At 38.9% G+C, this 27,782-nt stretch overlaps 1 protein-coding gene across 4 annotated transcripts in view; it reads left to right on the forward strand.

Annotated features, from left to right (window-relative positions):
• The window catches only part of LOC121313331 (nuclear factor of activated T-cells, cytoplasmic 1-like), a 124,204-nt gene that overhangs the window by 88,250 nt on the left and 8,172 nt on the right, over positions 1-27,782 (forward strand). For 3 of the 4 annotated variants that reach the window (XM_041245740.1, XM_041245737.1, XM_041245738.1), the window contains one exon: positions 47-742. In XM_041245740.1, coding sequence (XP_041101674.1) covers positions 47-742 — 696 coding nt within the window. The remainder of the gene's footprint in view (positions 1-46; positions 743-27,782) is intronic. The other variant, XM_041245739.1, reaches the window with a different exon arrangement.

A 27,782-nucleotide genomic window follows, 5' to 3' on the forward strand; every position in this document is an offset into this window, starting at 1 on the left:
AAGGTATGTTTATTCTATTTTTTCTTTTTTCTTTTTTTTCAACCAGTTCCAATAATAAAAACAGAACCTACTGATGACTACGAGTCTGTAGCTTCTGGACTAAGCACACTATCCAAATCTTACTACAACCAGCAAGTCCTGACCTCCATGATGCCTTCGGATCCTGGCTCCTGTCTGGTAGCCAGCTTCCCTTCCTACCAGCAGAGAAACATTGCGATGTCACCCTCTTCACCCACCTCCAACTCAAGTCCTAAGCTGCATGACCTCTCCCCTTCCACCTACACCAAGTGCAATGCCAACACTGGTCACAGTCAGCTAGCCAGTCTCCAGCAGCCCACAGCGGGTATCCCCATAATCCAAGAAGTGCCCAACAAGTCTGTGGTTGTGCACCCCAACTCCCCTGACCAATCATCTCTCATCATGCTGCAGTCCCAGGTGAGTCAGCATCTCAGCAGTAACTGTTCTCATGGTTACCAACAATCACTCTATCCCAACAGTCCCTCTTCTTCTCCGGTTCCCTCTGCCGCCCAGGAGACACTTTATGTGCAGACCTACAGCCCACCTCACCCCTCCATGCCGATGGGGCAGCAACCTCCTCAGCTGAAGAAAGCTCAGCAAAATGGGTCTCCCACTAACCAGCCGGGGTCACCACCGCTCTTGCAGGAAGAGAATAGTCAGACCTCATTGCCTGTCATTGTCAAGCAGGAGCCCCAAGAGCTGGACCAGATGTACTTAGATGATGGTAAGTGCAACACAACGTAATGAGATTTAAATTGCCTCCAAGCACCTGTCTGTACTGGTACCACCTCACCTTGTAATGAGCAAAATAACAAAACAAGATCAGAAAGAAAGAAAAAGAAACAGTGACACACGCAGATGTGCTCAAATAATGTCAAGTTTACATTAGGGCCTTTTGAAGGAAACAAAACAATGGGGAATAATTTCCTACTGTCTAATATGAAAGATCAGAAGGTCAAGCATTTGGTAAGAGCTGCCCAATTACAGCTTGAGAGGGTTATTAGGCTCTCAACTAAAGTAACTGGCTGCTGTGTGTTGCTGTATGGTGGTAGTAATAAAGTTGACGGTCCACTGTTGTTCAGATGTCTACCAAACAAGTACATGTTTGCAAAAGCTAAGGAGGAAAAGTTGTGTCTACATGACAGTTTATAGAAACCCTACATAATCCGACAGTCCTGATACCCCCACAACCCAGTACAGACTTCAAAGCATGCTGACATCAAAAGCCTCTATCTTTTAATGCACGAGAAACCAGATGACATGCTCTAACAAACATGGGCCAGTTTGAGCAGAATATCAACTTCTGGTTTTGGTTGTCAAGCATTTATTTCAAAACTCATGTGCAACATGTGCACACACACCACAGATCAAATGGTACTGGTGTACAGCGTAACCATCAGTTTCATAGTGACATGGTTGAGTTACAGTACATGACAGCTTTACTCGGACATCAATATGGTTGCAAATGGTATCTTTTAGCTTAGTAGATCTACCTACCTCTCTACTCAGCAGTAGCAGTCTTGATTAGCAGCGACTCTGAGAGCAAATGTCTATACCGTCTGACATCTGCTGATCATAGTTAAACAAGCACAAAAAACACAGCATTTTCCATTGTAAGCCAGACATGCTTGTCATGATCAGTGGCCAAATTTGTACCAGGGATATGCCATTTGAGCACTGTTGGAATCATAGACTTTCAGTCTGGCCTGCCTCTAGCTGACCACAATAAGTGTTATACTTGAGTCATCTCATTTTTAAATAAGGATCCTTGGTTAGTTCCTGAGCCCTTGTAAGTATGTGGTGGTAACTGTATATGTCCAGTGTATCTTCCAAATTAGGCATTCCCATTCTGACCTCAGTGTAATATGAAAAAGTAATCAGACGTGGGTTTTCCTCTAGATTTATTAGTTATATGTTAGTAAGGGATCTTCTGAAATGTGATTATGTGACATCATTGGACTGTGATTTAGCACTCACCACTAAGTGTCCCGCTAGAACTGAATTTCTTAGAGTTAATGGGATACATGAGCTCCCTCAAGTAAAAAAAAAATAAGATGTAGCCTCAATATAAAACAGACAAGGAAACATCTTTCAATTGTCTACATGTACAAAAACGGGTCCCAGACAAAGAAAAAAAAAAAAACTCTGTGTATGATAAAATACTGTGATAGGCTTCCTTTGAGCAGCAAAGGAATCTTGTTGTTAGCAAAATGACAGAAGCTGGAGTTTGTCTGATCATTGGAGGTTAACAATACCAAGCTACCATTCAAGATGTATGACCTGACAGCTTTTCATCATTTTGCTGCTGATATAATAAGGAAACACATACAAGGCAGGAGTTCTTTTGAATATTACAGTATGTGTCCCTCAGTCAGATTTATTACATGAATGATCATCTCTACCTTTTTTTTTTTTTTTTTTTTTTTTTAACTCAGCTTTTAAAATATTAATTCTCTCAAATATACTGGTGACAGTCTTGTTTGAAAATCTTAACTGAAATATTTAGCTAAAATACGTCTATTTAACAGCAGATAAACCTGTTCAATATTGTTTTCAATTGGAGCCAATGGGAAACAACCTCCCTGTCAAGAAGGCATTAGATAACAGGTAGACAAATCTGTATTCCTGCATTAAAAAAAGATTTAAAAAATATCTACAACACAAAGGGGGCGGGTAATGATGCAGTTAATTTGAGAAAGCAATGAGCACAAACTGTGGTTCTCCTAAACTGACCAATAATCACTGCCCAATAGTGCAATGTATTGTTTAATAGTTCATGTCTGCTATTTGTTTGTTTTTTGGGTTTTTTTTTTTTACATTTGGGAGTGTGCCTTGGTCACTACTGATTGATAAAAACTCCTTGGCTGGCCTGCAATGGGCCATGCGTAACAGGTCATAAAATATATTTCCATCCCAGGACCAAGGTCCATTTCTTACAGACTACCTAGATAATTCAATATTTGTAGTTATGCATATGTTTAAGCTTTTTCTATACTTGTGATTATGAATGAGATTTATTCTCTTGGGTTAATGATTTGTAACCTTACGGAATGTTTGTTGTATTTCTAAAATGGTATACCGTTATTTGCACCTAGTGTATTGTTACAGAAATGATCAATGCAACTGTAGCCTATCTGAACTCTGGATACGTATATTATATGACAGCTGACCTGTATTGTAGATTTGATTGGAATTTTACAAATAAAAACTTAAGAGTACCAATCATTGGTACTCCGTGGCTGCAGCTCCCGATCTCCGTTACTTGTTTGCAACACAACAAAACAGTACAAAATACGAGCTCCGGCTGGTTCGTACTGTCTCAATATAAGGGGAAGTACTCACATAGCAGCATCCCCTTTTTACTACCCAACTCCTCCCTGAAATCAGCCCAGCGCCAGGCTTTCTCCAATCACTGCCTGCCCCGTAGCCGATTGCAAGGGATTTGTTTTGTGTACACGCCGCTACGCGCTTCCTCCAAGATGTCCGACTTCAGGTTTTTCGTCTACCGTTGAGTTGACCAATCTATGGGGAAGCGTACTGTCCACCTTACACAGCGCCCTTTCTGATCGGGAGGGAGATTTGCAGCTTAGATTCTTTCTCTCTTTGTCACACATGCATTTTGATTAACAAGTTCCCCTTATCAAGTTGTTGAGAAAGAAAGTGATGTTTGTGATCTCCAACAATTATGCATTTTAACGAGAAATGCAATAATTAACGACCTCATCCACTCAATTTTAAAGCTTTAGTGGATTGGTTTTATTAACAAATTCAGTTTGAAAATCATTTCCTACTAAAGCTGTCTTTAATATACCATGAGTTCAATACAATAATACTTGTTTTTGAAAAAACCCCTGTGACAGGACGGCTGAGGTTGGTAACATCAGGCCAGAAGCAGGAACTTCGGCACCATTTTTCTTGAAACAAAAATAAAAATAAAATATTTGAACAAAAACCACTGCTCACAGAGCGAAATAAAAAGGTTTCAAAAAAACAAATCACGAACACAAAAACTCAACGAAACAAATATGGTGCTGTGGCTTCCAGCACTCATAGCAGTTGTTTCTAGTTTTGATTTATCACAAATTAATCATTTAATTAACTAGGGAGATGGTCACCTTCTGCACGAGGTTTTGTGCCATGCTGCCAAACAATAACAAACACGTCTTCTTCTCCATCACATCTAGATCAGAACACTACAACATCACCCGTTTAACTAATTTACATGCAGGGCTTTGCCTTGTCCCCTTGTATATGTGCAGGGCTTTTCTACCACCCTGCTACACCCCCTCCACTGTATATAACGCCCTTGGCTGAGCTTCCTTAGGCTACAGCTTTTGTATAATGCTCATTTTTATATAACACTAAAGAAACATACTGTACTACACAGATCACTATTAACCAAGTATACCCAACTGTACCTCGTTTATAGAGTGTAAAATGTACACAAATGTTTATTTTATAGTATTAAAATGACCCTATCTATACAGTAATAAGGCCTGTCACATTTTGACAACAGCTTCTGCATAGTTTATTACTGAGAAAGAAAGCAAGTAATTACAAATTGATAGTCATTACAAAATGTAACAAAGGTGTAAACATTGTGAACTCGGTACTGTAGAACTTTCCAGTATGCGTACAGCTTTTATTCTTTTATTGAGGAAAGCCTTTTGTTTCCTCTAAATGGGAAGATGGACTTGCTGAGGGGTTTGTTTAGAGTCCTGTAAAGCATGGTACAGTTGTTACAAAATCATCACTCTTTTTTCTGGTGCTAGTAAGAGATGTATCTTTATCTTCACAATGTTTAAATGTGAGTCAGTAGTCCAGATAAAATATAAGTAGAACCAATATCTGAAATGCAGCTATACTCAACCTGGATTACAGACTGTACTATTAACAGCACTGTAGCTGATAGTGTCATTATGATGATCATAAATTACAGTTATAATGTCGTTCTAAGGTACTTGCACTTATTCATTCACACTTACTGAAGTTTACATCCAACACTGTATTACTGATTTGATGTAGCAACCTGATTACAGTATAATTTTGTTACCATGTCAAATATTTTAGTATTTTGAAGAGTCCATGGCACAGTTCTATAAGCAGGTTTATTAAAATAAACCATGCATGGGTGTGACCTGAAGAAAATGAAAGTCAATTGGGTGTATCGTCAAAGCAGTTTAACAGTTGACTGGCTGACTCTCAAGATTTCAACTACAAACAATTTCAACTTAATGCAACATATATCAGTTAATTAAATAGGTAAAACTCAAGTAGATCTTCAGTGAGTAAAGTGATGGATTAGTACTAGTGTTTTGTAGCTTGCCATACTTTTTAAGTATTTGGACAAGCTATGTTAGCATAGACTCAGGAACGCTAGCTAGATCACAAGATTGTAGGATTGCAGATTTGCATTAAAACTACTTGATCACTCCTGAATCATTTGACTTTATAAAATGTTGCATTATAAAAAGAAGGCTTCACATTTCTATAATGTACCAGATAATTAATCCCTTACATATAAATACATAGTGTTTATCATCAAATAGCATTAGTTGTTCTCTGTTCATCCATACAGTAATTAGAATGATTGGGTTTAAATCCCTTTAGGTTTATCTGGCGCTGCCATAATTCTCTCTTCCTCTATTTTTTTTTTTTTTTTAAACGGCAGACTAATCTCTTGGTTTTTCGGTAGTCCACATGTAATTCAAGACACAGGCAGATTGAGTGTTCAGTTTTAGGAAGGCTGGTTTACCCCCCCCCCCCCCCCCCCTCTCTCTCTCTCTCTCTCTCTCTCTCTCTCTCTCTCTCTCTCTCTCTCTCTCTCTCTAACAATCCAGACAGCTAAAATTTCTAAACAACCCCCTCTACTACCACCACCACCACTTTCCCCTTTGGAAGAAACAAAAGGCTTTCCTCATGGAAAGTTTTGCTAATCTGGCTCCATGCCTGGGACAAGGCCCTCTGCATTTCTAATGATGATTGAGAACATACACACTATGATAAAACATGCTGAGTCTTTAACATTTGGGGTCTGGAGGTTTGCGTGGTGGGTACCAATTAGTTAGGAAAGGGGAATAATTAATTAGGGTCAGAACTTTAATGGAGGTGTACTCAGAGCTTCGGAAGTGGTAGGCCATTTCAAAGACATTGACGAGACTGCAATAAGAATATTGCTTTTACAACATTCAACCTTTGACCTTAAGTTTCATCTTCAATGGGAGATCCATCACCAAAATTTAATTGGTGCAGACAACTATGCATTCTTCTGGTTGTCTTCTCAAAGACTCATGTCAAGTACTACAGATGGTAATGTACAAGGGGCTATAAGTTGCTTGCCTGTTATTGACAGGTTCTCATAAGCAAATGGCTTTATAATTTATGATTTTAAAATTGATATAGATTTAATTTTTTTCTTCTTCTGTAAGATGCTGAACTATCTTTTTTCCTAGAGAACTGTATGAACTTGCCAGAGTATAAATGTGCAAAAAAATGTTCTTAGGCCTTGGGGGGGGGGGGGCAAGGGGGGGTTAAAAATGTGTCTGAAAACAAAAATCAGTCTGCATACCTTCCCCCCCCCCCCCAGAGGATTAACAAGGGATTAATGCACTATTAAGACTACCAAAATAAACGATGACTGGACAACAGATGTGGATGAGCTGTACTTGCACAAAAAGGTATTGCAAGCAAATCATTATGTATAATAAATATTAACAGAATATAATACAGAATGGAAGAAGAATGAATCCAGTCTCTATTACTGACTGTAGACAGGAGCTCCCAGGGGGTGGCGCACAATTGGCCGAGCGCCGCCCGGGGTAGGGTAAACTTAAGTGTGCCAGGGTGTCCTCGGCTCAATGAGCACTAGCAAACCGTATAGTCTGGCCGGGTGTCTGCAGGCTTGCCTGTAAGGTGCCCACAGCCTCGTTGTCCTCTGACACTGTAGTTCTGAGGTGGCTGCACGGTGAGTCTGCAGTGGTAGGCTAATGGCACACTCTTCGGAAGACTCATTCTGACCCATCGCAAAAATACAATGGAAAGAGAACTGCAAAAAAGTAGGTTTATAAAAGTTTAAGATCTGCCACAGTTTGGATCATTAAAATAAACCATGTTGTGCTCTCTTTATTTGCTTTACAAAGTGAGGATTATAATGCAATCTCTTTCACAATAACAGTTTTATACTGCTTTATAAGCATTACCTAAGGGTGAATTAAGAGGCCAAACATTGCTATTTATTTTTTTAATAATAACATCTAAAAAAAAAAAAAAATCTTGTGTGTTAATTGGATTTACCATCTGTAGAATAACCAGACAGTTAAGTAAAAACAATCTCACTTTGTTGGTACTTATCTTTTGCTGCACAAAACAGCTTCAGCATAGAATAAACCAATTTGCATCTTTCTGCTGAATGGCTTCGGTAATGACAAACTTAGAGTAGCAGAATTAATTACAATGTTATTAAAAGAACACCGCAGTGACACCCAAACAACTTGGGCTCTGGGGACATGGGCATAATAATGTTAACAGTTATTAGAGTAGGGCAGCAACTGTGATTAAACCCACCTTTTACCCTGCTGCAGTAATCAGTTTGAGGATTAGCATTCCCCTGGCTGTTTTTATTTTTCCTGGTAGACAATAACACAGATTACATACAGTACAGCACTATCATTTCTGCCCCTCCCCCCCAACAACCTGAATCAGGCTCCCTTAGTGGCTGTTAGCTCAGATAGGGCAGGAAATAGGTTCCGGAATATAATGAGTGTTTTCACCGAGGCACAGAGAAAGATGTTAAAAACGTTTTATAAACATTGTAATGAAATCACTGTTGTAAATCAAAAACAGTTGCAGTGCTCCAGAGACAGTGTTTGATTATGTCACTGTAAAAAAAAAAAAAAAAAAAAAAAGCAGGGAAGGGGGGCTGCAGGTTTTGCGCAATCACCTTACACAGGGGTACTGTGGGGTTATTTGATACCGTTGTGTAAATTGTGAGGCGCTTGGCTCCTAGAAAAGCTCCTCTTGAATTAACGCTGCAGAGCTGGAGCTGACACGTGTGCAGTGGAGCAGATGCTTCTGTGTGCGCTAGGAAGCCAGTTGAGAGAACCCATTGGTAATCTTCAGGGAGCAACCGTTAACGTGTTTTTTTGTTTTTTACAGTTATGATTATGTGCTTGTGCTGACTTCTGTAGCTACAAACAACTCTGAATGTATGTCTTTATTATTATTTTTTTGAACTCCATAATTTAAGGGTGTACTGTCACTTTTCTGTATCTGGGTTAGAACTTTTGAAACAATTGAAATAAGCCAACAATCACAAAGTGCATTACTTCTTTGTGGTTTTTGGTCAAAATTTCCTGTAAATCTCTAGTTTTGAATTACATTGAAACAAAACAGAAAGAGAAATGTAAAAGTGACTCAGGAACTTGAACTTTTGTGTTCATCAATTTTTTTTGTAGGTTTTGGTATTTGTATTGTTATTATAAAAAATATAAAAAAAACTAGAAAACAAAGGCCTCTTCATGAAGAACTAAGGGTGGGTTCATAAAGCTTTTTTATTACAAGTCTACATTAGTACAATTTTATTCTTAAAGGAAATAACACCATTTCAATTCAAAAGTGAATAAGAAACAACTCAAGGCTACTTTTCACTGCCACAAATACTGAACACAATACTCAGTGAGCACACTGTTCCAGTGATTGCCAATTGCCAAAAAACCTAATGTTGGACTCATTGCTAACTGACAATATTAATCTTTTAAACCTGTGACAACACTCACCCTTTAAACACGCCCCAATAGCCATTAAGAATGAGAAGGCTATCTGACTGTCCATTTGACCTCTCGTGAAATGAACATGTGTGTAAGGTCCTGTCCACAATATGCCTTTACACTGTATTAATTGCCTTTAAACAGGCTTAAAAGTGCTAAATACGATTAGTGTCAACACTACACACCGTTTAATACCATACTCAAGAATCGGACTCAAGCCCACCTCAGGGGGTAGTCTCAAGTCTAGCTCTAAATTAGATCGCATCAGGTAGTGCGGTTTATCAGAAATGTGGTGCTGTAATACCAAACTACATTTTTGATGTATACTCCAATATCCCAAAATGCTTTTTGATATGTTTTTGCATGTGCTTGAGTGGGTTTTTTTTTTTTTTTTTTTTTTTTTTTTCTGGTCAAAATATGTATAGTAGGAACTCGACAGTACTTGCACTCTTAATTGCTCCTTCTTTCCTTTGTTGTCTTCCACAATGAAATCCTTCTGGTCATGCGTACATTCTTCTGGGGTCTTTGTGTGTAGGAATGTTTGTACATTTAGTCACAATTTGCAATTCTGTTTTAAATCCGCCATATCTTTATTACAATACAGCTTTAAATTCTGTTAACAAGCCTCCATTCCTAATTGTAATCTTGTTTGAAATCTCACAAGTGGAGTCTCCAATAGAGATGTAGGAACGTGCTGGAATTTGGAAAGGGGTGAAGTCAACATGAATTGATTAACCATTTCCAATGTTTTTCCAGTGGTTTCCAGTGTTATCCACAGATTTCTTTTTTTTTTTTGTATCGGAGGTGTTTTATCGGTTTTTAATCGGTTAAAACCGAAAATCACTGCCAAATTATGTGTATACTGTTATTTAAATTAATTGTTGCAGTTGTATGTGTGACCTGCTATACAAGGGTTTTGTGGTTTGTTATTTTTTTTCTGCTATATACTGTAGAGTGCTTTGCAATACATTAAAAAGCACTATATAAATGCAATAAATAAATAAACTGAAATAAAATAAAATACAGAGCATGGTGGGGTAATGTCATATTAATTACCACAGTCCATTGTGCTGCTAGGAACTGTAACTAAACTATTTCAATAGTGTTTGTACGCATTAAGCCCGACTAAACATGACTGAATTAGAAATCCTTCTCTGCTCTATGAATAGAACATGTTTTTTGGGGGGATTAACATTTCATTATCATCAAAATAGAACCTGGAACTGAGCTGAGCATGTTTTATAAAGTTTCAGTCATAATATGCAAACCTCCTTTGACACGGCAGGTAAGGAATGAGAGGTGTTCCCTGTTCCGCAAGGAAACTAGATAGCAATTTTTAAAAAAATTATAACCTCATATGAAATTTGTTAATGCTGTGAAATGTATCCCATAGTGATGGATGTCAATAGAGAAAGGTCCATAGCCAGAAGGATGGGGAAAGCCATGCTGTTTGCTGCTCCTGGCAGTGCTCCCTGCCTTCACAGTGTTCAGATAATGCAACAGCCCTTAAAAAGCCCTCATTTCTTCACAGTAGTGGTTGTCACCGGCCCGTAAACTACTGTATATCAACGAGATGTAAATACTTCAAACTTTTACACAAATCATGCTTTTGTTGATATTATAACTAAGGGCACAATATAGTTGAACACTGAAGCAAAGGAGCACTTTGGTTTCTATTCTATACTACTTTCTTTTTTTTTCTTTTTTTTTTTTTTTGTTTTTGTCTGTCTTTGCCAGACTCCCAGTATGGAGAAGCTATTTCCTCTTATTGATGACTGCCAGAATATCTGAATGGGGAAAGTGATGTGGCAGACACTGTTCTGAAACTAAGCTGGGGAAGCAGTGTCTCCCCATCACCTGTATATATTCAGAGAACCGCTTGGCACATACTGTCCTTGACTTATTTTACAAGGTTAAAAAGTGTGTGTGGTGGGATGGGCAGGGGGGTGTAAAGAGTATAAGCACACAAGTTTTGTGCAATGTCTTGGCAGTTTATAGTTATTACTTAACAGCAAGTAATAGGGTAGGGAGGCTGTCTCACAGTTGAGTTATGTGCATTATAATAAGTCCAACATTTAGTAATACGCATTACATATTTATGAAGTATGTCTACCACGACATAGTTACAAACCACTAACCATCATGTAGCGACTAAAAATATGCAGCTCAACTTCTTTATGGAACTGGCAGTTAACAATGAGATCATGCTCATCTGCTTTCTGTTTAGCTTATTCTAAATTGAAACCTGATAAACAGACAAGGAAAATAGATCAGGTTTGATGCAACTCCCAGATCTGTGGATAATCCTGACAAATGGTAATACAGTATATAAATGGAATCTTCTTCTTGATTGAGTGCCAAGTTTCCATTTTCTTGCATCAACTAGAAAACTGTTTATAACTATTGTATTTATGATGAATGCAGGTGATAAAAATGTACACTGAAATAAGTCTTTGGACACTTACAATGTTTTTCTGAACCACTTCAAGAAGGACAGTATATAGGTAATAAATATGGTGATGTAATGTACTTACATGTAATAAATCTTAACATTTAGGATTATACTGTCATATTATTCAAGGACCCTTTTTTTTCTTATTTGGTGTGTGTTGCATGTTTTTAGGATGCACATTCTTTAAAAAGAAATGTTTAAAGACAATTTGGTGTGATTAAAGAGCAGTTCAAAAGTGCATGTGAATCTCCTTGGTTAATAATCCTAGATTACACAGCAAAAGAGTTGTATCAAGTCATACAAGACCAATCTTTTTATGTGTAATGAGGTTTGTTAGCCAACCCACTATTGTAGCGTAAGAGAACAAGGCCTCTGGTGAGAATTCAATCAATTTAGCATAACTACAGTAAAGCTGCAATTATGTTATTAAACTGAACTCCAGTATTACACACCATGATAATCTTGTTTTATCATACATAGTAGAAACTACAGCCAGCTGTTATGATACCAGATGGAATGATATAAACCCACTGTTAAACATTTCACAAAAAAAAAAAAAAGAAAAGTTTTTAATTCCTGTGAAATAATCATTCTGGTCACTCTCTGTTTTCTTGACAGGCCTTCACTTTCAGTTAGTGACTGAGGGAAGCCAGTTGGAAGGATAGGTTATTTGAGACAGTGCCTGTACATTGACCAGGAATCCTGGTTGGTTGGATATTTATCTGCTGTCGTTTTGGAAGGGCTTTGAGCAGTGAACAAAACAGCATTGAAATGAGTCACCAATGTAGTTCCTAAAATCAAGGTACATTCTCAAATGGCTGCTTTAAATGGCATTAAGAATTAAACTGATGCACAGCAGTGCATTCATAAATTACATTTGAATTACACGTGGCAGAACTCCCCTCTCTATTGTATGTGGGATTTCCCAGCCATACTCTACATCACCACTTATCATCACGCATGCTATTCATTTTTCAGTCGCCTTTTTCCCCTATCCATGTGCATATTGGCATGCAGTGAGCTGTCTTGGCCCAGGATTGCAGTTGCAACATACCTCCATGGCTGTACAGCTGTTCAGGGGCATTCAATCATTCTGGAATCTTGAAGTTCACTCAGCACCAAATAAAAACTAATTCAACAAACTTTTACATCCAACCACTGCTGAAGCTGGTCACTAGCTAGCATACCGCCCATCAGTTATATTAATTTAAAGTTCTGGAATGCTTTGGAATACTGTGTAATTAGTATTTAAATGTCTTATTTATCTGTAACCCTTGAAGATATCTTATTTGTTCACGCTAGAAACAGTTGGAACAAACAAGTTTATTTTGTCTTTGTTTTTAACGCTTTTGGTGCTCATGATAGGGTAAGGGACTGACTGATGTCAGGGAGAAGGCACTTTGCAAAAACCCAACACCATGAATGGACAATGAGTCCTGGGCTAGAAAAAGGTGTGACCCCTACTGGGCTACCTACACCACTTCTTGCAACATCTGATTTTCCCATCTAAATCCAAACACTAGCCAGGCCCAAGCCTTGTTTAGCTTCTAACTGCTAATGAGATCAAACCGCAAGGTAGAAAGACTGCAGTTGTTTTTTGCTTTTTTTTCAACTCCATAATTGTTTTATTCCTCTTTAGGCCCAAAAAGTTAAAAAAACATGTATATATAAACTATAAAAGAATGCAATAGCAGAAATTATTTGGTAAATGTTGTATAAAGAAACTAAATTAAACTGTTATTTTTATAAAAAGTTTAATTTAAGCAAAATTGTGCTATCCACATGTAAAAAATTGCTCCCCCAAGCGAGTCTGCATCTGGTGGAAATCATGTCATAGTTTTATTCAAAGTAGACAAAAAGCTTGAGATCTTTGTGGTTTCCTGTTCTGAGGGCTGGTTTAGCTTGTCCTTTCCCCAAAGACCCCTGTAGCAGCTTAAAAGCTGAACAGGATCAGTCTGACTAGGTTTTCAAAAACTAAGAAACCCAACATTTCTCAAAATCAAAACTCTTCAGAATAAAAAAAAAAATATTATTTTTTTATTCAAATTAGAAAACAAAAAGATTCTTTGGACAATCAAAATGTTTTCAAAGTAAGCAAATATACCAACAAGCTTGACTGTCAAACAAATGCATTACAAGTGCAATAATAGGATTTGTGTTTGGTACTTCGACAATTGGGCACTGTGATTAAGATTGTAATAGTATTTTGTAAACCCTTTTCTCAAAGAAAGAATTGCTTATGAAATGTTAAAAGCAGCTTTCATAACATTTACCTTACATTTTGTCAACAGTGATTGAAACACTTCAGAAAACAACATATGGTTTTAAGAGTGGGTGTTTATTGGCAGCCAGCAACTAGCTGTTAACCAGAGAGACTGCTTTGAAATTTATGAAACATGTCAAAGCAAAGTTTAATCTTCATGGCACAATCAGTCTGACACAATCTTGCTTAGATGCAATTTTCCTATCTGTATATTTTCCACATGGTACAAGAAGAATATGGTTTCAAATTGACAGAATGCCACATAGCTTTTCGATTATCACAAGAATAATTAGGAAGAAGTCATGATGAGAAAACAAGATAAATACCTTGAATTAGTCACATGGAATATGATAACCAAGATGATAGCGCTGTTCATCCTGCTGACATCTATTCCTGTGTGGGTGTCGCTTTTCTATTGGTATAATTATGCTACAGTTCAGAGTAGGGCCAATATTATAAGAAAAAAGAAAGATATCATCAAGCAAATATGATTTTGCTTATAATCTAGATAGTTAGATATATGAATCAGCCTTAATCCATCTATTTCTCCCCCATAATTGAAATTAAGTTAGTGGTTTTTTTTTTTTCTAAACCTCATTTTACTCAGTCTAATGATTTGCCCCCTTATATGTCATCTTATTGTAACCCTACCTGAAACACTTTATTTGTTTTAAAGAATTCATCCCTCCATTATTGATATAACATCACCTATGATTGATTCAGACAAGAATACCCTGCTTATCATCCAAGGAAGATGTTATTTGCTACATTCATCTGTATTTCCAATAAGCTGGAACTGAAAATACTAAAGCAACAGTAATGATTTACAGTAATAAACTTAGTTAATGGGTGGTGCAATAAATGTGTTGTTGGTTTCAGGTGCTACCCTTCATCAGTGGGACTTTTGAATCTCTGGGCCCTCAATATGATATAGTATATATATAATATATATATATATATATATATATATATATATATATATATATATATACTATATATATATATATATATATATATAGATATATATATATATATATATATATATATCATATTTTTGTAATTCAGGTCGAGCTGGTATAATTGCTTGTGTGGACGAACAGACAAGTAGACACTAACCAATTAGCCAAGCTGTTAACACTGGTGTGTTTCCACGTGTATAATGAGGGTAGGCTGGCCCTGGTATTTGAAACTGAAAGTACACATGTAACTTATTTAGTGGAGCAGGTTGTCCCATTAAGGAATTCCTTCCAGTTTGGGCCTTGGAAACCGACAGAATTGACTCATGTCTGGTCACTCTTTTTGTTGTTTTGTTTTCCCTGGAGAGTTACTGCTAGCAAGGAACGTTGATTTATATCTGAAATGCTAATAAAGCAGTTGCAAACTTGTTATATCTAAACTTCATGAAACTTTAATGTGGTGTACGATAAAAAAAGAAAAACACAGTAAAGTGAAAAAGCCAAACATAGAAAATCTCAGGGGAGGATGGTGTAAAATGACTGCTTTACTATGGTGTTATAATGCTTTTCATAAGAGGCACTAGCAGCAACAATTATGCAACTACATCAATACAGTGCTGTAAAATGACATTAGAGCAATTATTAATATATCAACATTAAAAAAAAAATAATATATGGGAACTTAAACGTTGCCATAGAATTGGTAAAAAAAAAAACAATAAACCTGTGTATCATAAAGTGGTGGTGTATTTGTAACCCTCCCCGCTGTTACTGGAGTTCCGTGTTTTCCATGTCTAAGCTTTCTGCATACAGGTTTTGATCAGCTCACTAACTATAGTGCTAAAAGTCTTCTTTGTTGCAATTATGTGAATCATGAGTATGACCCTTAGCTCCGAACATGGATTCCTTCATTATTTAATATGCTCATGTTCATTGCTTGCTAATTTGATTTCATGATCTTCTTAAGCACCGTTTCAATCGTTTTTAATTGCCCATTTAAATCATAAATCCCTGCTGACATGTAATAAAGGTTGATAAATTGCTTCATCTGTCTAGTGTCTCTGAATCTATCTTGAGAAGTAGTAATTATATAGTAATCAGGGAAAATTTAATTTATATTTTTAAACCAAGCAGTCGCTTGTGAGCTCTAAAGTTTCTGTCTTTCAGAATAATTGCTAACAGCTGAAAGCATTGTGGCATACATAACTATAATGTTAAAAAGTGACAGTTTCATTACTGTAATGATTGATTTACTCACCAAATAATCTTTACCAAGGAGACACAGATCCCTTTCTAATAGATGCTTTTACAGTATCGGCCATGAAAAACGGTGTTTTATTGAAAACCCTTTGCAATATACTGAACACTATAGGATTAAGGGGGCTTCATTTTTATTTTGTTTTGTTTAACTACAGGACCAGTAATCCGTTAAATTGGACTGTTGTGGAAACCTGCTTAATACACATGTTATTCCCCAGGTTATTTATTAAAATATGTCCAATGATAAGTAGTTAATATAGATATGTCTGCAACTGTACTGTTTTAGAAGAGCACTGTACATATGGGTACAGGCAAACCAACTTTAACTGACCCCTTCAGTGCAGTAATGCTAAATTAGTTTTTGGCCACAGATGCACGTGTATTTCAAACAAACTATATATTCCAAAAAGTAACATAAAATGACTTCTACGTGATCAGATTTACTGGAGCCAGTAAGACAGTAAGCTATGTATTCCTCTGTTCCCATTGCCATTTGAAAAGTGTTCTGGCAGAGGGATCGATCCCCATTCCTTTAACAGAGAAATATTTTTTTCCAACAATGTTAGTGTCTACCAGATGGGTCTTTACATGAAGTTCTGTAGTAAAAAGAGCCATGATTTAATCGATGTTCCTTACAGCAATTTTTATATTTTTTGTTTATTGGAATTTTCCAAAAACTCCCTTGGTTTTTCAGAAATCGTGAAATGTGCCAGCCCGTCTTATTGTAAGCCAGGATGCATTTCTTCTGAGTACGCTGGTAGACTTCTCCAGCACCACTGATGTGGCAGATAAGCACACTTAAGTTTATTACCAAACTAACTCTAAGGCTAGTGGAAACATTGTCAAAAGCTAGGGTTAAATTTGCCAGTGGAAACAATGTTTGCCCTTATAAAGTTTGTGGTGTACATTACCAAAGCCAAAGCTGTTTTTGTAAAGCATAATGTATCATTGCAAAACATAGCCAAACTTGACAGAAATATTTGTGAATTAAAGGGATACTTTTATTTCTTCCACACTTTCATGCTGTAAATTCACAGTTGCTACAGTTGCAGAGGGAGTAGAAGTGGAGTAGAGGGGGTAGAATATATATGTGTGTGTGTGTGTGTGTGTGTGTGTTATATCTAAAAGGTAAGCAATTCAATCTTATAAGACAGGGGAGCTTGAAATGTACTTTGATGGCTTCAATTGATTTTTGTTTAGAAATAAGCAGAAGTTCAGTTTTGCTAATCTGACTCAAAATCAAGGACTGCACCTAAGAAATAAGTGAGATTTCCACAGCCATATCAAGCCAGTTGGTGAGGCCTGTGACTAATCTAACTTGTCCTCTCCCTGTAGGATTAGCTGTGAAGTTGAGTACTGATTTCCTACAAGTAGAACAGAGGACTTTTATAAGCAATGGGGATAGAAACCAGTGTCTTTGTCAAGTTAAAGGCTGTGAGCCACAAAATTCTGGTTTCAGATCTCAGTTCAGTGCAAGTGAATGTTTGTGTAAGATTGAGAGTGTGTGGGAGGGGGCAGAAGGGAGGTTGGTTAAGTCATATCTCCTCCTCATGACCGAAGTACTACTCTGCTCCCTCTTTGAATGATGACACTTTTGAACAAGAGTGCTTTTCATTATAATGTAAGGTTGGGGTCATGATTCAGAACAGTCAAAAGTAATTATTTCAGCATTTGTTAGAGTACCCAACCTGGTCACATTTAAGCTATTAACAGTAATAAAAAAAATAGTTCACCCTTAAAGTAATGCTCCTGTTCATGATGAAGTAATGTTTAGGTGAGATTCTTCAGATGAAATCTCACATCCAGTGTTCAGTGGTTTGATACACCCATTTCTAAGGATGACCAGATGAAGAGAGGTGGCTGGCTTGTCTGCCTGTTGATTTTTAGTGCTATCTGAGTTGGTATGTACAGTGCCTATAGAAAGTCTACACCCCCTTTAAAAATTTCCACCTTTTGTTGCCTTATAGCCTGGAATTAAAATTGATTAAAATAGTTTTCATTTATCTACACATCCTACCCCACAACTTCCAAGTGAAAAAAATATTCTAGAAATTTCTAGAAAGTTAATTAAAAATAAAAACTGAAATAGCTTGGTTGAATATGTTTCCACCCCCCTTGTAATAGCAATCCTAAATGAGCTCAGGTGTAACCAATTGCCTTCAGCATCACACACCGAATTAAGTGGCCTCCACCTGTGTAAAATTGTAGTGATTCACATGATTTCAGGATAAATTCAGCAGTTTATGTAAGTTCCCTCTGCTGGGTAGTGCATTTCAAAGCAAAGACCAAGGCACTTTCGAAAGAACTCCGGAACAATATTGTTGAAAGGCACAGATCAGGGGATGAGTATAAAAAATATCAAAGGCCTTGAATATCCCTTGGAGCACGGTCAAGACGATTATTAAGAAGTGGAATGAATGGCACCACCAAGACCCTGCCTAGATCAGGCCGTCCCACCAAACTAGATGACCGAGCAAGAAGGAGACTGATCAGAGAGGCTACCAAGAGGCCAATGGCAACTTTGCAAGAGCTACAGGCTTTTATGGCCAAGACTGGTCAAAGTGTGCATGTGACAACAATATCCCAAGCACTCCATAAATCTCGCCTATATGGTAGGGTGGCAAGAAGGAAGCCATTTCTCAAGAAAGCCCACCTTGAATCCCGTTTGAAGTATGCAAAAAAACACTCAGGAGATTCTGTAGCCATGTGGGAAAAAGTTTTGTGGTCTGACGAAACTAAAATGGAACTTTCTGGCCTAAATACAAAGTGTTATGTTTGGCGCAAACCCAACACAGCACATCACCCAAAGAACACCATCCCTGCTGTGAAGCATGGTGGTGGCAGCATCACGTTATGGAGATGTTTCTCATCGGCAGGGACTGGGGCACTTGTCAGGATAGAAGGGAAAATGAATGTAGCAAAGTATAGAGAAGTCCTTGAGGAAAACCTGCTGCCCTCTGCAAGAAAGCTGAAACTTGGACGGAAGTTCACATTTCAGCATGACAACAACTAAAAGCACACAGCCAAAGCTACACTGGAGTGGCTAAGGAATAAAAAGGTAAATGTCCTTGAATGGCCCAGTCAGAGCCCCAGCCTACATCTAATTGAAAATTTGCGGCGACTTAAAAATTGCTGTCCTTCAACGCTCCCCAAGGAACTTGACAGAGCTTGAACAGTTGTGTATAGAAGAATGGTCAAATATTGTCAAACCTAGGTGTGCAAAGTTGGTAGAGACGTATTCCAACAGACTCACAGCTGTAATTGCTGCCAAATGTGCTTCCACCAACTCAGGGGGGGTGAAGACTTATCCAATTATGATCATTTTCAATTTTGTATTTTTAATATATATTATTTTTTTCTCAATAAAAACTTTTTTCCCCTTAACAGTGTGGAGTATGGTGTGTAGATAAGTGGAAAAAATCCTCATTTAAATGCATGAAACTCTTGAGGCAATGACACAACAAAATGTGACAAAAGTTCAAGGGGGTGTAGACTTTCTATAGGCATTGTAGATTGGAGCATGGAAGACATTGAAATGAAGCATTTTGAAATGACGAGACAGCAGGGGTACAAGGCATGATGGGGCATTGTGAACGTGTGGGTGGCAGTGTGTGGTGTAGGGGTGATGCAGGTGCTCCAGACAACAACAAACACAAAGTTCACAGTTCAAGATCTTTTCTTTTTCTTTTTAATGGTCTCCTTAACCGTATGAAATAATAATGCTAGCTCTACCCAAATATGGGTATTGCCAACGTATAAACCAAGGGGTTGCAGTCTCAAATTAATAATACAAAACACAGAAACACAACATAGATACAGACACGTCTCCAGACAGTGAGTGCCCTAAGTGCAGGTGTGGTGCTTAGACAGTGGTGTTTGCTTGTTTACAGGTGCAGTTAAGTCCGGGTTTAGTGCTGCCTTTAGCAGCTGTTCCCAAATTCGTATTATCCGCCTGAAAAAGACAAATATACACAGTTAGAAAAACAAACAAAACACTTCACTCCCAATTTCACAGGCACTCTAAATTGAAAATAAATAAACAATGGATGATACGAATAGTCTGTTATCATAAGTTAATATGTAATGTGTAGGGGATCTCTTATTCATACGGGATGTTATCTTGTGCAGGACCACGAAGCAGAGCGGTTCTTGCTGTTCAAAGTGTAAAAAAATATTTCTGTTAAAATAAAAGACAACCAACACATGTTTCAAAACCCCCAGAATAGATCTGCTGTGGAAACCTGACAGTGCCCACGCTTTCAGTAGTGTGGAACAACTGCTATCCAATCCATGCTGCAGGTTACAAAGGTAGGAAAGGAAGATAAACAGAAACAGGCACTGGAGTAGGGAAATCAGTCCCATTGTTGTGTCTGACAGTCACTTGTAACAACACTATTCATCTCTGCCAATAGAACATGTTCAGCTGAAGGTATCATGTTTTATTAAAGCCTGCTACTTGTAGTCAGTCAGTTGCTATCCTAGGCACACGTTCCAGAAATAGAATAGCCTGTGGCGATGGCTCGTTATGATTAAAGAAATGCAAATAAGTCCTGGGTTTGAACAGATCCAGGCACTTGAGGCAATAAAATATATGATTTTCTTTTTTTGTTTAGTTTTTTTGTGAGTGGAATGTGTGAAGTCATATTTTCATTACTACACTGGTTTTTAGTCCAGTATCTTGCTCAGATTACTCTTTATTTCTGTTATAAACTACAACTGTACTAACTCTCCCTCTGCAATATTTATTGAAGTAATTACAGAATATTTTAAACTCTTCTCATAACACTATGAGATCAATTATCACAAGCTTTAACCAATCACATATGCATAGTGCTATATACGATATAAGGCAATATTTCCAAAGCAATGGCTTCCATTTTTAAATCTTTTACACAGCATATCTACAGTATACAGGTCTAGTAAAGATTACCACTCAAAACTTCTGTCTGCTTTAATAGTACTGTACAGGAAAGACAGATCCAAGCAGCAGACCAATAAACTAATCTAATATACTATTGTGTCCAACTGTATTTATTTTTCAGTATAAAACCTGAATCTATTTAATTAGTTATCCAAGGATGGTAAAGTTACTTAGTTTTAAACTTGTAAGGTATTTTCTTTAAATGAGTCGATTTAATGGGGCTGAATAGTTACATATATTGGTTGACGTAACTTACTCTTTTCAAAAGGACTAAAAACACTGGTTAAAATTACATAACTAGAATAAACACAGTAGGTATTTAAGTTACATTTCTCCTTCTGTAATTCAAAAGGGACATCATCCTTTGATCTTTTTTTTTCTTTTTTAAAAATGTAATAGTCACCAATTATTTTGTATAATTTAGAATATCCAATTATTATTTAAGCTCGGCTCACTGCTAGCACCCCTGTGCTGACTCGAGAGTGGCGAGGACGAACCCTCCGAAGTGTGTGCCATCAGCCGACCATTTCTTTTCACACTGCAGACTCACCATGCAGCCACCTTGGAGCTACAGTGCTGGAGGACAACACCGCAATGGACAGAGTACAGGGGTCGCTGGTGCATGGTGAGCCGAGGACACCCTGGCTGACCTAACCCCATTCCCCCGGGTGGTGCTCAGCCAATTGTGTGCTGCCCCCTGTGAACTCCTGTCCACGGTCGGCAATGGAATAGCCTGGACTCAAACCAACGATGTTCAGGCTATGGGGTGCATCCTGCACTCCACGCGGAGTGCTTTTACCAGATGTGCCACTCGGGAGCCCCCCCACCCTTTGATCTTTTAATTGATTAATTCTACGCAAAGTGGCTGGGGCTTTGAAGAGGAGTGCAGGGCAGGTATTTTGTTCATTAACTGATCCCCAGTTTATGCTACAAATCCACAAAACAATTCAACAGAAAAGTGAATACAATTTTATTATGCAACAATCATCTAAACAGTTAGATAATTATAGTATTACACATTTCAAACGTAACACTTAGAAAATAACTTTTCAACCCACAGTTTCTCTTGCCTAACAGAACTCGAAAACAGTGAATTACTTTTATCAATTTAACACTTATCGTTGTTTATCCCTGTGGCATGGCGGAAGACTTGTTGGTTTAATGTGTGTGTGGGGAATATTGGGTTGTCATGGAGGGGGTTAAATTCATCCTTGTTAGAACACAGGTGAGAATGTGTCTGAGTCCATAATGGAATAATTGATCATTAATTAGGCTTCATCCACAGGTGTGTAAAAAGGGAAAAATCACTAGTGTTAATGTGAAGATGTGTGAGATGTGTGTGGTACTGTGTTGTGCTTTGCTGTGCTGTGCTGTGCTGTATTTTTAGGGTGATGGAAACAGCCTTGCCAGTGATGCTATTCTTTCACACATGGTGTCAGATCATGCCCCTGGAGACTCAGAAACAGAACTGCAAGTTTAAAAAAAAAAAAGAAAATAAAGATGGACTACAGGGAAAGAGTGGACAAGCAGTAGTGCTGGTTGGTGGCAAAGGGGCTCCTATGTGCGGAGACCACCTCTTTAAGGAGGCCTACTTTCTCAATTAGGAGGTGTCATGTAAGGAATGGCTCTGCCTGAAGGCTCTCCAAATGCCAGCTTTGTAAATGCTGAAGAAGGATCCCCCCACCTACCTCACTACTCTCGAGGCCTCAAGAAGGGGAAGCCGGCTCCAGCGCCCAAGAAGGGGGTGCTGTCTCCAGCTGCATGTCCGGTAGAGCCAGCGTTCATGCCAGCTTGCCACTGCTGGAGTGCCCAGCACCATTGCCAGTATTGCTGCTGCTGGAGTGCCCTGCACTACTGCCAGCATTGCCACTGCCAGAGTGCCCAGCACCGCTGCCATTATTGCTGCTGCTGGAGTGCCCTGCATTGCTGCCAGCATTGCCACTGCCAGAGTGCCCTGCAGCTCTGCCAGCATTGTTACTGCTGTAGTGCCCCGCACCACTGCCAGCATTGCCACTGCCAGAGTGCCCCGCAGTGCTGCCAGCATTGCCACTGCCGTAGTGCCGCGCACCACTGCCAGCATTGCCACTGCCGTTGTGCCTCGCACCACTGCCACTGCCAGCATTGCCACTGCTGGAGTGCCCCGCACCTCTGGCAGCATTGCCGCTGCCGGAGTGCCCCGCACCGCTGCCAGCATTGCCGCTCCCGGAGTTCCCCGCACCACTGCCAGCATTGCCACTGCCAGAGTGCCCCGCACCGCTGGCAGCATTGCCATTGCCGAAGTGCCCCGCACCGCTGGCAGCATTGCCACTCCCATAGTGCCCCACACCGCTGCCAGCATTGCCACTCCCGGAGTGCCCCGCAGCGATGCCAGCATTGCCACTGCCGGAGTGCCGCGCACCACTGCCAGCATTGGCACTGCCAGCACTGCCACTGCCAGCATTGCCACAGCTGGAGTGGCCCGCACCGCTGCCAGCATTGCCGCTCCCGGAGTTCCCCGCACCACTGCCAGCATTGCCACTGCCGGAGTGCCCCGCACCGCTGGCAGCATTGCCATTGCCGAAGTGCCCCGCACCGCTGCCAGCATTGCCACTCCCAGAGTGCCCCACACCGCTGCCAGCATTGCCACTCCCGGAGTGCCCCGCACTGCCAGCATTGCCACTGCCGGAGTGCCCCGCACCACTGCCAGCATTGCCGTTGCCCCCGTAGGGGGTAGAGAAGGGGTTAAACGGGCATCTCCCTACAAAAGCCCAGGGGTTACAGTAAGGGTTAAATGGCCACCCCTTCCACAAGACCCAGAACCAACTCAGTTGAAGAAGGAGGTGAGAGGACCACGACGCAGGCTCCCAGACACCAGGCATTTGTGTTCAGACCTTTGGTCACTGAGCCTAGCTCCCGGGTCGCTGCATTGCCAGGCACAGTTGGTCATCTGGTCTCCCCCGGAAGGCCCAGACATCGCTCCATGGTTGCCAGGGCTCACACCTTTGCCGGCTGCTGCACCTGCCGGATTGCCAACCTGTGCTCCCGACGCCCCATCCACATCACCCGGGTCCCCTGTCGCAGGTTGGCAGGGAGGGGATTATATTCCTCCCTGCCAGAACACATGTGAGAACGTTGTTTGGGCCATAATGGAATAATTGATGATTAATTAGGCTCCAACCAGGGGTGTATAAAAAGGGAAAAAACACTGGTGTTAATGTTGCTGTTAAAGTGTAACTTGCAGGGTTTTTTTTTTTATTTTATATCACTGAAATGGATGCAGCAGTGTTTATTAAGAATATTAGGATATCACAGACACCAATTGCAAGAAATAACTAGGAGTAACTATACTGTGCATAACCTACTGTATAATCTATTGTAGCTAGACAAAGAATCATTTTGTACAGAAAAGTGCAAATCGGTTATGCTGTGAAGGTACAGAATTATTTGTAAAGAAGTAAAAGCAGGCATGCAGACGGTATGCAATGATATAGCTGTGCCCAAATCGTGTAGAGAAAAAAAATGCGCTGTATGCAGGTATGTGATTTATGAGAACACTTCCTTCTTTGATGTTACATGCTGTTGTGATTGTAAACCCAATTTCCTTTGTTTATTTATATTGCCGTGTTTCAGTTATGTCCGTATGAATGCCGTTATGTCTTCGTTTGCATAGTAAGCTTTTGCATGCTTTTTATTTCTATAGGCTACATAAACACGTTTATTTTCAATGTCCTGTTACTTATTTTGTTTGTACAGTTTTATTAAATAATAATAAACCTGTATATAGACGCATTTCTGTTCAAAAGTTGTTTTTATTTATTTATTTTCTGCAGTCGGCTGGTATATGAGCATTTTTATATATAAACACATTTATTTTAAAATGTGTCTTACTTACTGTGACAGAAATACAATGAATCTTGTCTCCCTCCCAACCTGTGAGGGCGCTAAGCAGAGAGGACAGAGTTCTTTGGATGGAATGGAAACAATGTAGCAGCCACAGATTGTAAAGGCAGCTGCATTCGTTTACCAAGGGGTCATGCGTGACAGCATATAAGGGGGACGGAGAATCATAATCTGTTCCTTCGCTTTGGTTTGTAGTGAGTAGAACCAGAAGGACATTGGAAGTATATTGTTACTTAAAATCGTGAGTGTTGTGTTTTTGTTTGTTTGTAATTGTCTCATCTTGTCTTGTACATTACCAGACAGTTAATACAGTTCCAGGGGCCTGCACGAAACTGGACAACACCGCACCTTTGGCACAAATATAAAACTGTATCACCCACCATGAGCACTACTGCACGCACCAGGACTGGTGACCGTGTGTGTATAATTGTGGGACGGATATTGTTTGGTCGCCTGACCTGGAAATACAACAAAAACATTTCTAAAACTGGATTACAGTTATCTCTGCTTCTTTCACGAACTGCATCACCCCTGCACCTGTCTACAGTAAACCACATTGCCATTGAGTGTAGTATTGTGTATTCATATAGATGTACCTTGTGCTGACAGACAGCTTTAAGACGGATCTCGGCTCATAACACCAGCTTTCCATCAGTGCTTCCATCCAGCACTCGATTTAAGGTGTGCTTCATGGTCAGCATAGTTTAGTAAATATCGTCTAATATCATTAGCCTCATTAAGGCTCTCATACCACTTCATTTGAATATATCACCATGTATTTTGCATATTCAGCAGATGCTAACGGCCCCATTGTGTTATGTTTAAGGTGTGCGTGTTAACTCACGTCTTATGGTTTAAGTCGTGCTTTATCGTGGTTGTTAAATACGGGATTATCTAGCATGCGCCTTATCCTTGGGTAACACACGTGTCATCGCTTAATAACCTTTAGTAAATGAGGCTCATTATGTGTTGTTGTCACCTTGAATGCAAAAATGTTTAAAACTATTAAGCACTGTTTTCTGTCTTGATTCAATTGCTGGTGAAGGTTGCCAGTTTGGCAGCATTGAAGACTGAAGTCATCTATTTGAAATACTAATCAGGTACAGTGTAAGCAGAATCTATGTGTTCCTTACCCCAGTGTCCCACCAGTGGGCCAGAACACTTCTCAGCAGAGGGTGCCTCAGTTACCTTGCCTATGCTGCCCTTTGATTCTCTGAGTGGCTGCTCACAAAGGTGCCAACTCCAGTGCCAATTGTGATGTCATGCAGGATTAATACAGAATGAAGAACACACTCCAGGGCTTATGCCTTGTGTTGCATTAACATACAGCTGTAGTTGGGTTGGAGGCACAAAGCAAAGCTGAGTACCTTCAACCAACAAAGCTAAATGTTAGTGCAACACAACGCACAAGCCTTGGAGTGTATTATCCCGCTTATAAAATGGGTACAATAAAAAAAAAAAAAAATCATTGTTTTTCTTTTTTTTAAACAAACAATTTTATTATAAATCCTTCCGCTTTGGAGAAAAAATAGTCCTGCAAACAAGGTTCTATTTGTTGTAAACATTAAACTGGAGGTTTTAAACGTTTCCATTTATTGTAATTAATTTAAATGAATGAAGCTCTGTAAACAGAGCTGACATAACCCTGCAAACCTGCAATGTTAGCCTTGTTAGTGACCAAGCGTGTATTGATAATTTATTAATCGAACTGTGCTTCGGCAAAAATAAAGTTATTGACCAGTCCAAAAAAAATAAACAGTGATAATATCCTTCACATTTGTATTTGCATATTCATATCATTGTAGCTACCAGTGCCAGTGATTACGTTTTTATTCTCCCTCATTTCATCAGGTACTGATATTTTTTTTTTATAAAAAACGGTTCATTTAAAATTAGCTTTCTAACTTTTTTTTCTGTGAATTTCTGCTGAAACCTTGAGGGACTGCTGATTATACTTGTTAGCTTGTGATTAAAAAGAGTGTAATATTGGCAGTAAAGATGCACTCAAAATGCAATTCAAGTAGGCGAGTAGAAAAGCTTCTTACATGTAGTCGTATGTAGTTTCTTACATGCTAACATTCTGAGAATAAAATATTGTTAAATATTGAACACTTGACATGTTTTATGTTTATAAAAGTATAAGTATTGTGATGATGGTTTGGTGATAGGAACTGGGTTTACATCACCAAGGGTTGTTTAATATGGGTCGACCGTCTCATTTAAATTACTGTTGATCTCTACAATAATATCTGATTCAAGAAACAACTTCTTATACCATCACTAATCTACTGTGCTACCTAGTCCCTTACAGTAAGTGACTAATGTTTCTTACAAAGTCTGGCTTTTTTTTCCTACAAAAAAAGTGTTTTTGTTGTTTTTTTTTTAATAATTGAATTATACTGGCTCGTTTTCATGCACCTTCTCAGGTCTGTTTTTGGTTTACTTGGTGTGTATTTCTTCAAAACTACAAGTCAAACTTAAGTAACAACGTCTGGGATCTGTTTAAAAATAATCTTGGTAAGTTTCATGAAAGAAGCCTCTGTATCCTTTTTACATTAAGCACCCTGTTCAAAAGACAGATTAAGGTCAGGGATCAATGTTTGCTTCCAATCTGTGAAATCCTGAAAGCTACAGCAGCAATTGTTAATGGGAGTCCTTGTTTGCTTGGTCGAATGCCACTGTAAAGTCATGATTTCATTCTCCAGTGTGTTTTGTCTTAAGGGGATTCCTGGTAACCTTGATAGAGATAACACAGCTGAGACAAAATTTCCTTTGCTACAAACTGCTTGTTTAATGTGGTCTACTGTAAACCAGTACCGGGAAAACGAGTAACTAGAACCTAACTAGGTGTTGAAATTCCAGACCATCTTCACAATGATTGGGCTGAAGCACTTCACTTTCTGAAGCAGCATACTATGTCATACAAGGAATAACTTACACCCAACTTTACATAATAAGGCTGGGTTTCTGTTGATGTTAAAAAAAAAAAAAAACATGAGGTCATTTCTTATTAAAATGAGTGTTGTTCATTGTGTTTGCATTCTTTTACTCCAGAGTATTTTGCTTGATAAAACCTGAACTGAAGCCCATTGTTGTTTTTTATTTGGTACAGTAGCAATGGCAACATTGCTTTGTCGGCCAGTACAACTACCAGCAACATTGCTTCACTGTGTTCCATGGGCATTGGTGTGTAATACACATAATATAAATGCACTAGATACGCATCAGACAGGAAAAGTCATTTTCATCTAATGTACTGTTTTTTTAT

Source organism: Polyodon spathula, chromosome 3, assembly GCF_017654505.1.
Source record: "Polyodon spathula isolate WHYD16114869_AA chromosome 3, ASM1765450v1, whole genome shotgun sequence".
NCBI classification, from domain to species: Eukaryota; Metazoa; Chordata; class Actinopteri; order Acipenseriformes; family Polyodontidae; genus Polyodon; species Polyodon spathula.